Source organism: Crocuta crocuta, unplaced genomic scaffold (genome assembly GCF_008692635.1).
Source record: "Crocuta crocuta isolate KB4526 unplaced genomic scaffold, BGI_CrCroc_1.0 scaffold333, whole genome shotgun sequence".
In the NCBI taxonomy this organism is placed as follows: Eukaryota; Metazoa; Chordata; class Mammalia; order Carnivora; family Hyaenidae; genus Crocuta; species Crocuta crocuta.
Window position 1 is genome coordinate 3,489,942 of NW_027532856.1, and position 18,899 is coordinate 3,508,840.

An 18,899-nucleotide genomic window follows, 5' to 3' on the forward strand; every position below is an offset into this window, starting at 1 on the left:
TTTCTTTATCCATTTCTCAAGCTCATTATTGCTTACCTTCGAGCTACATTTTTGAAATAGCCTGCACAAAGACATCTCCGTAGTACTTCATGTTTAGGGCCTTCAAAGGTCTCCCTTGGGAAATCACTTTGCTATAGAAAGAATATACATACAGTGGTAATCTCACAGAATAATATGAAATAATCTTTTATTTTGAAAACTATTATTTCTAGAGATTTCAGTTTCTGGCCATATGAAATAAGAGGGTTCAGATTTATCCTTCTGTTTGAAACAACCAAAAAATGTTTTACATGAAATAATGATTTCCAAAACACTGTATATCAAGTAATAAAGAATAGTGATCTCTGAGAAGTAAATGAAGTATGGAAAATAAATGAAATAGGCCCAACAGCGACCCCAGGTTACGGTCCACCTTGAGAGAGATTCTGGATGAAGGCTCAGGGGAGGAAAACCCAGTGGAACCTGGAGAATACCCTGAGCTAAAGAGGCAGAGCTGAGAGTCCAGGAAGACCAAGATGGCTAGAGTTCACAGGCCAAGGGTCCCCAGGAGAGAAGAGAGCTCGGATAGAAACAGAAGTCGAGAGATCTGCAGGACAGCCTCTGCCAGTGTTCAACTGAGCACTGGTTAGCATATAAATGTGAGGAAACTCCCCAAGGCCAGGAAAAGAATCTCCCCAAAGGATAAGAGGGAATAGTGCCTGGTACTCAGTTAGAAATGGGACCTATTCCTACAAACTGGAGATCAGAATACCTCATAATTTGCATAGTTTGTGGTATAGTACTCAGGGAATCTTGCCAAAATTTGACTTAAGAAAAGATCACTTTAGCAATCACCTGTTTAAGTTTCCTGATTAGTTCTCGAAGTTGAGCTTCAACACGAAATGCTGAAAATAAGCATCTCCAGTGAATCCAATGTTTTTGGCACCACGAAGCTGGAGCTCCACTGCAGAACAAAAATATCAGTATCTTTAAAATAGCTTCTCTAAGTGAAAGTCTAACAAGGGCACCTGGCTGGCTGGTTCAGTCAATAGAGTATGTGACTCTTAATCTCAGAGTCATAAGTTCGAACCCCACACTGGACAGAGTTTACTTAAAAAAACAAAAAAAAAAAAAGGCAGTAACATTCTCATTTCTTCTATAAAACTAGAAACAAGCAACACTTAGCTCTTTTGTGAGACCTGTCCCATTACTGAGAGAGCCATTTAAAAGAATCTGAAAAAACAAAATTAATGTGGTTGCCTCTGAATGAATTAAAAAATAATTTGTAAATTAATTTCTTTTAATATATGGTTTAACAAATATCCAACCATTTTCTCATCTAAGGTACTTCTGAAGAACCAAAATTCTGTAAGGTCATTTTCAAGAAAGGCTTAGGAAAAGAAAGAAGACAACTAATATTATATAATAAATGCCTACTTAGTAATAGTCACCCAACATAGATAAATCTCACTAATGTTCACAAAAATGCCTGAGGTCAATAGTATGCCCACTGAACCTTACTGTCTAAACTCACATAGTAAATACATATTAGAGCTATATTTTAAACTGACACTTTCTAGTGGGGTCTGGGTGGCTCAGTTAAGCTTCCGACTCTTGTTTTCAACTCAGGTCATGATCTCAGGGTTCATGAGTTTGAGCCCACATCAGGCTCTACCCTGACAACACAAAGCCTGCTTGCAATTCTCTCTCTCCTTGCCCCTCCCCTGCTTGCTTTAAATAAATAAAGAAATAAGGAAATAAATAAATATACATATATGCATATATGTATATGTATATATGTATATGAGGGGCACCTGGGTGGCTCAGTCAGTTGAGAATCTTTGGCTCAGGTCATGATACCTCTTTTAATGGGTTCAAGCCCCAGGTCAGGCTCAGTGCTGACAGCTCAGAGCCAGGAGCCTGCTTCAGATTCTGTGTTTCCCTCTCTCTCTGTCTGCCACTCCCCCACTCATGCTCTGTCTCTCTCAAAAATAAACATAAAAATAAATTTAAACTGACACTTTCTAGTACATAGAACTATTTCACATACCTTGATTTGCACTGTTCAAATATGACAGCTAAAGTTGCAAAATCATTAAAGCCTCCAGCTTTAGCTGCCAATTCTCGATGTCTTTGTTCTGCTTCCTTCTGGTACTCTGGATCAACTAAAATGACAAGTTGAAAGGCAATTTAGTTATACTTTACATCAAATGCCTACATTCATTTTGTTTATTCAAGGTCATTAGAATCTGCCTCACTCACCATCTGCAGTGGAATAAAGTGGAACTATATTAACTCTTGGTGGGGGGACCACTATTTACTCCTATAAATTATTTTCTTGTTTTTTTTTTTTAAATTTTTTAATGTTTATTTATTTTTGAGAAAGAGAGACAGGGTGTGAGTGGGAGAGGAACAGAGACAGGTGGAGACCAAACTGCAAAGCAGGTTCCAGTCTGAGCTGTCAGCACAGAGCCCAATGTGGGGTTCAAACTCACAAGCTGTGAGATCATGACCTGAGCCAAAGTCAGACACTTAACTGACTGAGCCACCCAGGCACTCCTCTTCTTTAAGTTTTTATTTATTTGTTTTGAGAGAGAGAGAGAGTTTGCGTGTGCACACAAACTCATGTGCACACGAGTGGAGGAAGGGCAGAGAGAGAGGATCCTAAGCAGGCTCTGCATTGTCAGTATGGAGCCCAACTTGGGGCTGGAACTTATAAGTCATGAGATCATGACTGGAGCCAAAATCAAGTCAGGCGCTTAATTGACTGAGCCATCCAGGGACCCCACTCCTTTTCTTCTTTTAACCACACTTCAGAGGTTTAACCAGAATAGTAACATTAGTTCTCCCAATACATTTGCCTTTAAAGTATTTAGAATTTATTTTTTAAGTGCAGTTTGATCAGAAGAGTAACCCATGTTCACAGTAAAAAAAATATGTAAAAGTTCAACATTCTCCACTTTGTCACATTACCCATAAAGCCAATCCTTATAGCTATCCACTGTTATGAATGTGGGTCCTTCAAGATATTTTGTTTATTTTTTTAATGTTTTTTTAAATTTACTTTTGAGAGAGAGAGAGAGAGAGGCAGCGTGAGCAGGGGAGGGTCAGAGAAAGAGGGAGACACAGAATCCGAAACAGGCTCCAGGCTCTGAGCTGTCAGCACAGAGCCCCACACAGGGCTCAAACCCACGAATCGTGAGATCATGACCTGAGCTGAGTCAGATGCTTAACTGACTGAGCCAACCAGGTGCCCCTTCTTTTTTTATTTTTAATATTTATCAATTTGGGGGAAAGTGCAAGTGGGAGAGGGGTAGAGAGAGCGGGACAGAGGATCCAAAGACGGCTCTGCACTGACAGGCTGACCACAAAGATCCCAATGTGGGGCTCGAACTCATGAACCATGAGATCATGACCTAAGCTGAAGTCAGATGTTCAACCAAATAAGACACCCAGGTGGCCTATTCAAGATATTTTCTATGTATATACCAGCCTATGTATACATAAACCTGATAATATGTTTTGAAACTTCCTTTACTTAATAATGGCTTCATGGCAATACATAAAGAATTATTCATTCTCAAAATAGCTACATTGTACTCCCCAGGGATATAAGGAACATAACACAATTTAACCGGTCCTTATCTATCCAGTTCCTATTTCTAGGCAAATAGACCATCATATAAGCAGACCTGAACTATTACTAGCCTTTTGTTTTTTTTAACTTTATATTGAAGTAAAACATGCATGCAGGAAACTACCAGGTCATAATTCTACAGCTCAATATTAATAAACATAATATACCAATGTACCCGATACCCAAATCAAGAGATTTTTACTAACATCCAGAAGCTCTCTTTTTGCTCTCTTTCCAATAACTACCTATTCTCTTCCACAAACCATATTCTGACATCTAATCCCACAGAAGGCTTTTGTATAAATTTTGTATAAATGTACTTCATGTGTCTGATTTCTTTTGCTCAACATTTGTTTTTGAGATTTATCTGTTACTGACATTGACCCTATCCCACTCAGGATTAATACACTCTCTAATTGTCCAAGTTCCCCACATACCACTTTGCCGAAGCTAAATTTCTTTCAGAGTCCCACTTTTTTTCAAAATTTCCTAGGGCTCCTTCATTAATCATATCAATCATACCGCAGTTTGTTCTCCTTCAGTGAACCCTTCCCAACTAGATTTAGCATAGGCACCACGTTCCCTGGTACTAGAGAGAAGTACTTCTATAGACTATGAAGTGAATCTGCAAAGCAGTAGATCCTGGTATTAGGAGGAAAGCAATCTGATTAAAGAAAACACTCATGAAGATAAAAAGTCTTTCATCCCAGGCCTTAAGTAGCTTCTACCTTTGTTACCTAGGTAACAACTAAAGGAAGCAGCTAAAGACAAGAGGAGAGAGAATATGATTACAGGCCATACAAACAGCCCTGTCAAGGTGATAATACAATTCCCATCTCCTGAACCACTCTAGGAAACGGATTTTTAAGCCAAAACATTTAATTTCAAGCACTGAATCACCATTGCCCAAAAGGTCTTATACCAAAAATCAAATTGCACTAGACTCAAGCATCATCCTGACCTGCCTCCCAACACTAGAGATAAGCCTATCTATCAGCCAGGAGCTCCTGGATCCCTGAATGGTGTTTCCTGCTGTAGAACTGTAGAGTGCCAGTTGCCTTGACCCCTGGGCTATGAAGCCTCAGAGACACTTCCTGCCTGGGCTCAGTTCTTCTTTCTCTGCCTCTAGCTGACCATTCAATGTGGCTGTAATACCTACCAGCATAATTTACACAGGTGGCTTAACCATCTCTTATTAAAATGTCAGAATAACTGTAACAAATTTTAGTGTAGATTAAAATTTTAAACTCAGCTCATATTCTATGAAGATTAACTCTGCATGGTTAACGTTGGATCCCAACTGTTTAGAGCGGTGACATACATTTAAAAAAATGTAGAGAGCATACTGCTTCCCTGTGTCCATCCCACATTGCTACCTTCTCTGTGTCTCTGTCTCTCTTCCTCAATTATTCTCAAAGTCAAAAGAATAGAAACATTTTTTGTTCCTTTTCCCTGACTCTTCCCCCAAAACAGCCTAATTAATTAAAATTAAAACAGGCAGAAGTCCCATAGTAAATTCTGGACATGTATAGGAAAAGTCACAACCCACATCATACACAGTTCCTACAATCTCAGCAAGTTTATCCTCTAACTGAACAACAGTTTGATTAGCCATCTTTAATTGCTTTTCAGTAGACTTGTCATTTTCTTTAGTTTATTATCTTTCCCCAGATGAAATTCTATTATCAGTTTTATCTCATGCAAATAGGCAGATATTACTGAGGCAAGAACTATAAGTAAGAAGGTGAAGCAGCAAAACAAGATTGTTATCAGCTGAACCTTTCCATTTGGGAAAATAATTCAGTACTTTTCCATATAGCAATCAGTCAGAAAGCAAAACTACTTCACAGAGGATATCAATAATAATAACAGTCTTCAGAGCTGAAGCAGAAGAATAAAGCCATGAGTGTCCCATACACATAAAGTACCCTTTATTTCTAAAAATACCACAGTTAAAATGAAAGATTTAGAACCTACCCAGTGCCGTTATTTTAAATTTGCTCTATTTTAAGGCAATGCCTTCAGGTGGCTTAAAAAAAAAAAACACCTAAGAAATATTTAACAGCCCTCACTCCATTGTCTGACTTCTAAAACAATATCCATACTAGGAAACATTGTATACAGTTCACTACAGTAAAAGAGAAATCATTAAATATGTTGACAGTATGATCATTTTGATGTTTATAATCTTTAATATTAGATCTGAGAATACTACCCAGTTTTACCAGGAAGGATATAATAAACCAAATTAGATGACCTACAAAGACCCAAGCCAGAAAGTATACATTTCAGGTATAAGTCACATGCTCAAAACCTGAAGCGGCATTTTACAGCCAGCTAAAGTTCCTCATGATCCAGGTTTAAAAATTAGTTGTATATTTATATGTAAGCCATAGTATCTAAGTATGAATAAAAAACTGGTAGCAATTGTTGCCTCTAGGAGTCAGACCTAAGGACATGTTTGAGGAAGACTTACTTTTCATTTAATACTTTGTGTAGTGTTTGAATTTTTAACTATATACATGTATGGGGAATGATGATATGAGGAGTTAGGTGAAACCTCTCCCCCAGATAGACATTTATTAAACTAGTCAAAATTGCCAAAGACAATCATTCAAGGTCTCTAGAGATTGACTGAATCTATGGAATTCAGTAAGTACAGAAGGCAGCATCACATCTGGGTAGGAACTACACTCAGCCCCCCAAAGCTTTGTGTGTGGAAGAGGGCTTAGCAGCCTGAAAGCAGCACCCTTTTTCTCACCTCCAGCTCCTACTCTGTAAGGAGGATCAAGGGCAAACAGCTAATGAATGGGGGCACATCTAATGACAGTGCATCACAGCTTTCCATTCCCTTACAGCTCTCCCCTGCAGAAGAGCTGTCCTAGTGAGCGCAGCAGCTGAGTGGTAGCTCCCACTACTCCCAGTTTTCTAGAGCTACTCCAGGTTTTGGGGTTACTGGGGCTTTTTGGCAGCTGATAAGTATCCGCAGCGGCCATCTCATCAAGCTTTGTGCTGAAGAAGATGTATACTGGGCAGTGGTGGTAAGTGAAGCACCGGTTCCCACCACCTCTCACTCACTCCATGCTTCTGCTCTATAGAGAGGATCCTGGTGGGGCAGCCAGTGAAGAGCAGATTCCCAATCAACTCCCAGCTCCTGCTCCATAGCATCCTCTTCTTCCGAGGAGAGGATGGGAACAAGCACTGTTAAAAACCAGCAATAATTTGCGCCTGCCAAGGTGGAGGGGCAACTTTATTTGGATCAGACTTTGGAGCAACTTGTGCCCCAAGAGCACTGTCAAAAGCAACACAGCAATCAGCAAGCAATCAGTGGAGACTAACAGCTTACTATGTTACCGTTTGAGGCAGACCAATAAAAGATTGATGCAGATAGGCCAAACACTTAACAGAAAATAGAGAAACCTGCTAAAACCAAAGCCGTCCTGATATTCTAAAAGACTATGTAGATGCCCCAGGTTGTACCTTCTGAGAAGCAAAAGGAAAGGCAACATCTGAGCCTCTGGTCTGTGGCTGAACACAGGACAAACTCATTAATTCTCTGAACTATGAAAATAGTCTCCAAACCACACAACACAGATCCAAAAGTAAAGGGTGAAAACATCACTAGCTTAAAAGTCTTAAGTACAACCTCCAACCAACCAGCAGGTGAGTAGCTGACTCTTAATAGCTGTGAGGGCTGGCAGAAGAATCCACAAAATACACATCAAGAAAGTATGCAATCCAAAGAAGAGAGAAAAAAAAAAAAAAGAATGATGAAAGATGAGCAGTCTCAGAGAAATGTGGGACACCACTGAACACACAAACACATGTATAATGGACTGCCAGAAGGAAAGAAGAGAAAGAGGCAGAAAAAAAAGTTGGCTGAAAAACTCCAAAATTTGATGAAAAACATTAATATACACATTGAAGAACTCTAATGAACTCCAGGTAGGATAAAAAAGATCCACCAATGCATAATAACCAAAATACTGAGAGCAGCAAAAGAAAAATGACTTATTATACACAAGAGGAGGCCAATAAAATTAACAAATGACTTCTCATTAGAAGTGATGGACGCTAGAAGACTGTGGGGTGATATATTCATAGTGTTGAAAGAAACTGTCAACTAAGAGTCCTATATCCAGTAAAACAATCTTTCAAAATAAAGGCAAAAATAAAAACATTCCCAGATAACAAAACCTGAAAGAATTCATTGCTGCTAATACCTGACTTACTAGAAATAAAAAAGGAAGGTAATCAGACTGAAAGGAAGTAACACCAGAAAATAATTTGAATGACACTGAAAAAGAGCAGTGATTACAGAGAATATAATTTTTTCTTCTATTATATCCCCTTATGTGATTAAAAAAAAATTGCATGAAACATTATCTATAAAATCGTGTTGTTTGGGGGTGGGGTGCCTGGGTAGCTCAGTCGGTTAAGCATCACACTCTTGGTTTTAGTGCAGGTCATGATCTCAGTTTCCTATGTCCAAGCTCTGCACAAATAAGCTGGGAAAAAAAACAGTGTTGTTGGGCCTATAACAGATATATATTTGACAGTAACAACTCATGTATATGTATTATCTATTTTTTTAATTTATCTATTTTGAAAGAGAGAGCATGTTTGTGAGGGGTGTCGGGGCAGAGATAGAGGGCTCTGTGCTGTCAGCATGGAGCCCAATGCAGGGCTCAAACCCACAAACTGCGAGATCATGACCCGGGCTAAAACCAAGAGCCGGATGGATGCTCAACTGACTAAGCCACACTGGTGCCCCTATTTTTTAAAAAATAGACCTAGGTCAGTATTTAATGGGAAAAAAACCTTGTTCTTGTGTCTGACATAATAATAGAAAAGGCCACTGCTTTATACTTACATTTTCATCCTGTGGAATTTAGAAACACTGATAAATCTCTGAGCTACTTAGTGCTTTTGGGGTCATTCATGTTTCATATCCATTAACATGATTAACATCAAGTGCATCACAAAGGCAAGACTTAATCAAAAATATCTTACCAAATCAAAGCACAGAATCTAAGACATGTTCCTATTGGTTATACTATCCAACTATTAGGATAACAAAGGGAAGTCTCTCTTTTCCTTGAGTGCCTACAAATATAATTCACTTTCAAATAATGTTTTGCTAAAGTGTAGGTCCCAAATAAAGGCCTTCGAGATACCAAAAGCCAACTCAAGAACTTGATTAAAAGAAACGAAATTAAAAAAAAAAAAAACACATAGTTAAAACCTAAGACCTGAAAAACCTGAAAAGCTAAGATGTTGAGTCAACAATCTTTTGAGACAGAAGATTATAAATAAAAAATTTAAAACCAATACCTGGACTTTTACATCCAGTTCTGAAATAGACTTAATTTTTCACTTTCTTGTTCATATATATTACAAACCCCAAATACAATATTACAATATTTCCTTTAAACCTTCATATGTTTTCAATATATATGACAATAATTGCACACACCATGGAGGAATAAATGGAACTAGATTGTTGCAAAATTTCCTGTATTTCACATAAAGCAATATTCATTGAGTAAACTGTGATTGAAGATATATATTATAATCCCCACAGGAAGGACATGTTAAGCAGGAGAATAAAGGGTTCAATGTGATCCCTATCAAGTTTCACAAAAGCCAAATCTAAAAAAAAAAGAGAGAGAGAGAGAAATGGCTCACTGAGGGAAGGTGGGATAGCATCTGACTGAGAAGGGGCACTGAGTAAGTTTCCTGGAGTGATCTAACTGTTCTGTATCTTTTTTTTTTTTTAATTTATATGCAAGTTAGTTAGTGTATCATGCAACAATGATTTCAGGAGTAGATTCCTTAATGTCTTTTACCCATTTAGCCCATCCCTCCTCCCACAGCCCCTCCAGTAACCCTCTGCTTGTTCTCCATATCTAAGAGTCTCTTATGTTTTGTCCCCCTCCTTGTTTTTATATTACTTTTTCTTCCTTTCCCTTATGTTCATCTGTTTTGTATCTTATAAATGTTCCATACCTTGACAGGGGTTATATGGTATGTGCACTCTGCAAAAATCAATTGAATTCTATACCTAAGATTTATATGTGTCACTACATGTAAACTTTACCTCAAAAATAAAAACTGTAGAGGCACCTGGGTGGCTTAGTCAGCTAAGCATCTGACTCTTGTTTTTGGTTCAGGTCATGATCTCACAACTTGTGAGTTTGAGCCCCCACTGCAGAGCCTGCTTTGGATTCTCTGTCTCCCTCTCTCTCTGTCCCTGCCCCACTCATGCTATGTCTCTCTTTCTCTCTCTCAAAATAAACAAACATTAAAAAATAAACAAACCTGTAAGCAAAGAGTGGCATACCTGAGGAATTCTAAAACTACTTTGTATATTCTAGGGACAAAGGACAATTTGAATATAGACTCTGGACTAGATAATAGTATTGTATCAATGTTAAATTTCCTATTTTTGATAAATGTTCTATGGTTGAATAAGACATTGCTCTTATTCTTAGTAAATATACATACATACATACATATATCTACATATATATATTTCATGGTAAGCGATGCAATGTTCCCAAATGATTCAAAAAAAGAAATAAAACGTATGTATGTATATAAAGAGAGAGAGAAAGAGAAAAATAATAATAAAGCAAATGCAGCAGTATGTTAAAAACTACTAAAACTGGGACGCCTGGGTGCCTCAGGTGGTTAAGTGTCCGACTTCCACTCAGGTCATGGTCTCACGGTTCGTGGGCTCGAGCCCCGCATCGGGCCCTGTGCTGACAGCTAGCTCATAGCCTGGAGCCTGTTTCAGATTCTGTATCTCCCTCCCTCTCTGACACTTCCCTGCTCACACTGTCTCTGTCTCTCTCTCTCTCTCAGAAATAAAAATAAAACATTAAAATAATGTTTTTAATAAATAAATAAAAACTACTAAAACTAAGTAAAGGTATAAACGAATTCCTCTACTATTTTTCCAACATCTCTGTAATTTGAAATTGTATTACAATAAAAAGGTAATTTAAAAAAAAAGAGCTAACACCAGACTGGTTTTATCTATTCAAATATTCCAATGAGGAAAACCAGTTCCTTTTTCTGGCCTTAGACGGGATCACCCTAATCTAATCTAACTCCGCTTTCACAAATGAAAAATGAAGTCCAGAAAAACTAGGCCAATAGTCAGATAATTAGGCTGCAGTGGAATCAACTTAGAACTCTGATCTCTCCCACTCTGAACTCCCACTTCAATACTCTGCAATAGTTTTTTAAGAGTATTTTTAACTTTGAAAACCAGCCAAACTTATTTATTTGTTTATTTATTATTTACTTATTTTTTAAGTTTATTATTAAAGGATAGTTGACATACAATGTTATATTGGATTCAGGTGTACAACATAGTGATTCTACAATATTATACATTACTCAGTGTAAGTGTAGTTACTATAAAACATTATTACAATATTGACTATTTTCCCTATGCTGTACTTTTCATCCCCATGACTTGTTTTTTTTATTTTTTTGTTATTTATTTATTCTTGATATAGAGAGAGACAGAGCATGAGCAGAGGAGGGGCAGAGAGAGAGGGGGAGACACAGAACCCAAAGCAGGCTCTAGTCTCTGAGCTGTCAGCACAGAGCCCAATGCGGAGCTTGAACCCACAAACCGTGAGATCATGACCTGAGCCAAAGTCAGACGTTTAACTGACTGACCCACCCAGGCACCCCAATGACTTATTTATTTTGTAACTGGAAGTTCGTTTCTCTTAATTTCTTTCACTTATTTCACCCATCCCCCAACCCACACCCAGCCAACCTTATTTACTGCATATGGTATTTACCAGAAAAAAAACTATTGTAACCGGGGGGTATTACTAGAGTCAAATTTCTGACACTTAAGACTACAGTCTGTTTGGGAAAGGCAACACACTGATTAAACCAGAGTACTTTTATAGAAAAATATATCCTCCATTATAATCTTGGCAATAACAAAACAATCTGGACCAAACACTCACAGCCTATAAAGGGATATGGCCAGGATGATAGTACACACTACTGTTAGTCTTGGCTGCAGGCAAGATATACTGTTTACTCAGAAACTCCTTTGAAAACAAATTGTGATTTCCCCCCATTAGAAGGAAGTAAAGCTGACATGGGGCCACGTATGTTGTGTCCCATATTCACACACCAAGAAAGGAAAGAAGAAGAAGTTTAAAGGCATGGAAACCTTAAAACAATTCTCTTAGAGTACAAGGGCTGAACTTCTCATTTCTTTTGTTTCTAGGGGGGAAAAAGTTAATATATTACTAATGTACTATAACAGGGCAAAGGTCCACCATACTATCTTCCTTTACCAGTGAAAGGAACTCTCAGCCAGGAACATTATAACTCTATTTCAAACAACTAAGTTAAAGGATAACAAAATGTAAAATTCGTTTATCCTCAGTTTCATGTCTCATAGGGCCAGATATATGGTAATAAAAACCGCCCAGTGAATTACTGAAGAATATAAATAAATGGAGAGATATTTCATGTACATAGATAGACTGACTCAATACCATCAAGATGTCAGTTCTTTCCAACTTAATCTACAGATTCAACATAATCCCAAATAAAGTACCAGCAACTTATGTTATGGATATCAAGAAACTGGTTATAAAGTTTATGTAGGAAGGGAAAAGACCCAGTGTTGAAGAGAAGGAGCAAAGTCAGAGAACTGACTCTATCCAACTTCAAAACTTACTATAAAGCTCCAATACTCAAGACAATGTGGTACTGACTGAATAGAAAAAGAGATGAATGGAACAGAATATAGGGCCCAGAGATAGACCCATACAAATATAGTTAAATGGTCTTTGACAAAGGGAAAAGGTTTTTCAATGGAAAAAGGATAACCTTTTGAACAAACAGGGCTGGAACAAATGGACATCCAATTCCTAGAAGATAACATAGGAGAAATACTAGAAGACAATGGGTATAGTGATGACTTTACAAATGTTAACAGCAAAGGCATGACCCATGAAAGAAGTAATTGAAAACTGGACTTCATTAAAATTAAAAGCTTCTGCTCTATGAAAGACCACGTCAAAGGAATGAGAGGACAAACCAGAGAATGGGAAACAAAAGTTGCAAAAGATGTATCTTATAAAGGAATGTTTTCCAAAATATATAAAGACCTCTTAAAACTCAACAATAAGAAAACATATAACCTGTTTTAAAAAGACCTGTGGGGGGTGAGGGGAGGGTGCACCTGGGTGGTTCAGTCAGTTAAGCGTCTGACTTCGGCTCGAGTCATCATCTCTCAGTCCATGAGTTCGAGCTACATCAGGCTCTGTGCTGACAGCTTAGAGCCTGGAGCCTGCTTCAGATTCTGTGTCTCCCTCTCTCTCTGCCCTTCCCCTGCTAACACTCTGTCTCTCTCACTCTCAAAAATGAATAAATGTTGCGGCGCCTGGGTGGCTCAGTTGGTTAAGCGTCCAACTTCGGCTCAGGTCGTGATCTCACAGTTTGTGGAATCGAGCCCCGTATCGGGGTCTGTGCTGACTGCCAGCTCAGAGCCTGGAGCCTGTTTCAGATTCTGTATCTCCCTCTCTCTCTGACCCTCCCCTGCTCATTCTGTCTCTCTCTCTCTCTCTCAGAAATAAATACAACATTAAAAAAAAAAAAAAAAAGAATAAAAAGACCTAGAGGTGCCTGGCTAACTTAGTCAATGAAGCATGTAACTCTTGATCTCAGGGTTATAAGTTTAAGCCCCTCGTTGTGTGTGAATTATTTAAAAATAAAATCTTGAAATAAAATGAAAAGATCTGAATGGACACCTCCCCAAAAAGATACAAATGGCAAATAAGCATATAAAAAGATGGTTAACATCATATGTCATCAGGGATCTGCAAGTTAAAATAACAAGATACCACTACACACCTATTAGAATGGCCAAAATCCAAAACACCGACAACACCATATGCTGGTAAGGAGGTGGAGCAAGAGTAATTCTCAGACTCATTGGTGGTCAGAATGCAAAATGGTACAGACACTTTGGAAGAGAGTTTAGCAGCTTCTTACAAATATAAACATATTATTATACTACAACTCAGCAGTGAATTGAAATCTAATGTCCACATAAAAACCTGCACACTGATGTTTATAGCAGCTTTGTTCATAACTGCCAAAACTTAAAAGCCACCAAGATGTCCTTCAACACGTGAAAAGATAAACAAATTCCACAAAATGGAATATTGTTCAGCAATAAAGAAATGAGCTATTATGCCACAAAAAAACAAGAAGGAACCTTAAATGCACATTGCTAAGCTACAGGAGCCAGTGTGAAAAGGCTACGTACTGTATGATCCCAACTATCTGGCATTCTGGAAAAGGCAAAATGATGGAGAAGTAAAAAGATCAGAGATTGCAAGAGTTTGGGGTAAGAGATGTGGAACACAAGGGATATTTAGGGCAGTGCAATCATTTAATATATTATTGTAATGGTGGAAATGTGTCATTACAGATTTGTCAAAACTCAAAGAGTATACAATACAGTGATCCTTTTAGGATCAATACAGGTTCATCAATAATAACAAACGTACCACACAATTCAAAGATGTTAATAATGAGGAAAACGTCTGTACTTACCCTCAATTTTTCTGCAAACCTAAAATGGGTCTAAAAAATAAAGCCTATTAATTTTTTTAAAACTCATCAATAAACTTCTTACCAGGTCTAATGAAGACATTTTCCACAGACAACATCGCTGCTATTGGAAGTAGCAGATCTTCACAATCCAGAGAGGCAGCCTTGATTACCGCACATGTCAGATGTGGAGGGAGAGGAAATTCTACCATAGACAAACCCAATCTGGTCACATGGCCACTCCTTAATAGGAAGAAAGGGATCTTAAGTCTTTCTGCCTTGGGAGAGTACAAATGAAATGTTCATCATTCAGAATAATCAGATATAATTTATATTACCTTAAATCAACTCCAGAAATTCAATTCAATGTAAGAAATATGACACACTGGTCATTGATAAAAGAAACATAGAGATGATACATTCCCTGCTTTCAAAGGCCAATACATCCAAAAAAGTAAACAATGAGACAGAATAAACTTGTATAATAAGAGACCATACAAATTGGTACAGAAGCATAGAGGATGATGTCCTTAAAGAAATGAGAGAATGATAATTACCAAATCTTTCCCTATCACACAATCATGAGAACAAGGACTCTGGCTCTTTTATTATTTTGATTTTATTATATTAAAATAATATACCCATATTAAGCCTGCACTGAAATGGTATTCAAAAATTACTTGTTAAATAATATTAAACACAAACATAATTTTATCATATAATTTTTATTGGTTTGTTTAAGTAGGCTACATACCCAGCAGAGCCCAGCATGCGGCTTGAACTCACAACCCTGAGATCAAGACCTGAGCTGAGATCAAGAGTCGGATGCTTAACCAACTGAACCACTCAGACACCTTTATCATATAATTTTTAAATTCAGAAGTGTGTAAAGAAAAACGGGAGGACAAATTCTAATTTCAGGTAAAAACAATTCATTCAAGTTAAACAAATCATTTTCTACTGATAAAAGAAACTATTAGGAACTCTATTTTAAAAGGAGATTGGGGTGCCTGGTTGGCTCAGCCAATAGAGCATATGACTCTTAATCTTGGGGTTGTTTGAGCCCCATATGTGGCACAGAATTTACTTAAAAATTAAAAATGAAGATAAAATAAAATAGAAAGAGATTAACATCTGTTGTGGTTGGATTTTTGCTGTTGTTGTTTTACCTGTCGATAGCATCACACTGGTAAAGTTGTTTAAGAGCTTCCAAAATAAGCCTCTCATTAGGTGGATCCAAATAGGGAAACCTGTGTGTTTAAATAAGATATAAAATAAGATTCCCTTCCCTGACCATGGTTAAGATTTTATACAGACTTGAAAATTTCTTTATAAGGTTTTACTTCTTCTGTTTTTCAAGCCCTTTTTCTTTTCCCTAAGCATTCTGTGATCATAATCAGCATTCAGCAGAAAAATTATTTTTTCTGAATCACACTCTTTTAATTTAAGAAGTACTTCTTTTTGATTCCAAGGGCTAGAACACTTAACATTCTTCTCTATTTTAATCCTGCCCCATTCTTCAAAGCCAATGTCAAATCTACTCTGTTGTGTAGCCCACGATTTTTTTTTTTTTACAAATAGTTTATTGTCAAGTTGGTTTCCATATAACACCCAGTGCTCATCCCCACAAGTGCCCTCCTCCATGCCCATCTCCCTCCTCCCCCCCACACCCATCAGTCCTCAGTTTGTTCTCAGCATTCAAGAGTCTCTCATGGTTTGCCTCTCTCCCTCTCCCCCACTATTTCCCCCCTTCTTCTCCCCCTTAGTCCTCCATTAAGTTCCTCCTAATCCTCCTATACGTGCAATCATATGGTATTTGTCCTTCTCTGCCTGACTTATTTCGCTCAGCATAACACCCTCAAGGTCCATCCATGTTGCTACACATGGCCAGATTTCATTCTTTCTCATTGCCATGTAGTATTCCATCATATAGATAAACCACATCTTCTTAATCCATTCGTCTGTTGATGGACACTTAAGCTCTTTCCATGTTTTTGTGTAGCCCACAATTTTTATTACAGTTTTATAAACCAGTGGAGAAAATTAACTGAAAGTGGCCAAACATTACAACTTGTTTAATAGCACCTCAACGTGTTTTTTAATAAAATAGTAAATAAATTCGATTAATTTTACCATATTTGCTGTATGTACATTCTTATTTTCTCCTGAACTATCTGAAAACAAGTTGCAAATACAATACCATTTCACTCCCAAAATACTTCAGCATGCCTCCTCTGAAAATAAAGACATTCTCTTACATAACCATAATACCATTAATGAACATAAGAAAACACATTCAAAAAGGTGGCATATAACCAAGCATGAATATGTGTATTACATATATATTTTTGTTTGTTCTAACTAGAACAATAATTGCTTAATACTACTGCACTAGCTCACTTTTTCCACTATAAGTCTTGAGATGGTAAATCATCCACTCCAATTTCTCACCTTGAAAAAGGTCCAACAAAGGACAAAACGTCCAATACCTTACACAAAAGTCCATTCCAGGATTCACAGCTCTATTTAAAAACAAATAAACAAAAATCTTGTAGACTGTTCTACAGTCAGTTTTCCTACAACTTATACCAACAAGTCCTGGCATCTTCTAGAGCAAGAGTCAGCAAACACTTTCTGTAAAAGGCCAGATAGTAAATATTTTAGGTTCTGCAGGCCATCTGGTCTCTGTCACAATTATTCAATTCTGCTACTGTAGTGAAAGCAGCCATACATGAATGAATGGACATGGCTGTGTTCCAATAAAATTTTCTTTACAAAAACAGCCAGTGAGCCTAGACCATAGTTTTTGACCCCTGTCCTAGAGCAATACCAAACCAATCAGCTGCTGCTTCTGCAGAAGTGCCCTTTCAGATTTGTAAAACTACCACCATTTTTCTCCCTTGATTATACCCTTTTTTTCAAGCACTCCTTGTATTATTTGCTTTCCAAGAGACCCACTATACCTAATTACCATCTTTTAGAAACACTCTAGTTTGTCAAATGCGACTCCTCATAAAATGTGATAATATCCAAAACTGAACTCCAAAGGTAGAGCAAACAACATAGAACAGGAATGCTGTAATTCCAGTCATTTGAACTTTGCAGTCCATTAACATAACCAAAGTCTATGCCAGTAGAAATTTTTTGTTGTTTTCTAAACAGAATAAGAATTGCAAGCTCATATTGAGTTGTGGTGATCTGGTCATTTCAGATCTTTTCCACGTGAATTTCCTTAATGTGCAACCAAAACACAGGATATAAGATGTAAGCTTTCAGACTTCTGCCTTGTTGATTTGGCCTGTGAGATTATTCTAAATCTTCCAGTTTTAATCATTAATTAGATATCAAGACATTTTCCAGAAATCTGATAATCATGACTTCAATATCTTTACTTAATACTATCATTTAAATACTTAGGAGGAAAGAGCAAAGTTCAGTTTACTATCAGCAAATCCTCCATCTAGGATATACTACACAATTAATCAATACTTTCTGGATTTGGCTCTTTGGCAACTACTCTATTCTAGCCCTAACCCTAACCTTATTCACAAAGATGTCAAATGTAATCTTATCAAATACTGTGTAGAAAACAAGAGACCTTAGGTTATCATTCAATAAATTCCTATGGTGCACCCATTATGTAGACAGTCCTGTATTCACACTGAAAAGAAAATGGTTTATTATGACATATCCTTTGTGAACCATTTTGATTCATACTCATTACTATAAATCACCATCAAATTCTCTAAAACCATTTTCCAATAAACTATGCTAGAATTTGCTAAAGACCAATTTCAAGTATTGGGCAGTTGTTTACAGATTCTGCCCTTTTCCTAAATGAAAAAAAATCAAGACATTTGTATTTCTCATAATGTTCTGGCAACCTGTTCTGCATAATTTCTCACAGATAACCCAAAACCTGCAAGTTATTTCAGTGCCATGGAAATAATTCCTAAAGCCTCAAGACACTCATTTATGGTCGTTAGGTTTTATCTCATTTGCTAATCCATCTTGGTCATCAATTCCGTTTTATTTAGACTTGGTCTCATCTTTCTAGTTTTAAAAACATTCTTGATAAGGGAGAAAAAAGAAGCAATAATTGAAAAGCTCCATTTTCTTTCTGTCATCTATGAGACCTATACCATCTATCCCAAATACTGGTTCTATTTCTAGACACCTTAAAAAGAGAGAGGAGAGGGGCGCCCAGCTGGCTCAGTCGGTGCAGCACGCAACTCTTGATCTCAGGGTTGGGAGTTTAAGCCCCAGGTTAGGTGTAGAGATTACTGAAAAATAAAATCCTTTAAAAAAAAAAAAAAGGGGGGAGAGAAGGAAGAGAAAAAAAAATTTTTTTCTCTTGTATTTTGGGGACTTTTAGTACATTCTAAGTCTTAAAACTTATGATGGAAAGGGGCGCCTGGGTGGCTTAGTCGGTTAAGCGCCCGACTTTCGCTTAGGTCATGATCTCGCGGTTCGTGGGTTCGAGCCCCGCGTCAGGCTCTGTGCTGACTGCCAGCTCAGAGCCTGGAGCCTATTTCAGAGTCTGTGTCTCCCTCTTTCTCTGACCCTCCCCTGCTCACGCTCTCTCTCTCTCTCCTAGAAATTAAAAAAAACACAAAAAAACAAAAAAACAAAAAAAAAACTTATGATGGAAAAATAACGCAGTGCAGAAATTATT

General features: G+C 37.5%; 1 protein-coding gene across 1 annotated transcript in view; it reads right to left on the reverse strand.

Annotated features, from left to right (window-relative positions):
• The window catches only part of DHX40 (DEAH-box helicase 40), a 47,939-nt gene that overhangs the window by 7,075 nt on the left and 21,965 nt on the right, over positions 1-18,899 (reverse strand). The window contains exons 11-15 of the mRNA XM_077745513.1: positions 15,394-15,474; positions 14,310-14,467; positions 2,030-2,144; positions 835-943; positions 37-131 (exon numbers count right to left, since the gene is read on the reverse strand). Of these exons, the coding sequence (XP_077601639.1) occupies positions 37-131; positions 835-943; positions 2,030-2,144; positions 14,310-14,467; positions 15,394-15,474 (558 nt within the window). The remainder of the gene's footprint in view (positions 1-36; positions 132-834; positions 944-2,029; positions 2,145-14,309; positions 14,468-15,393; positions 15,475-18,899) is intronic.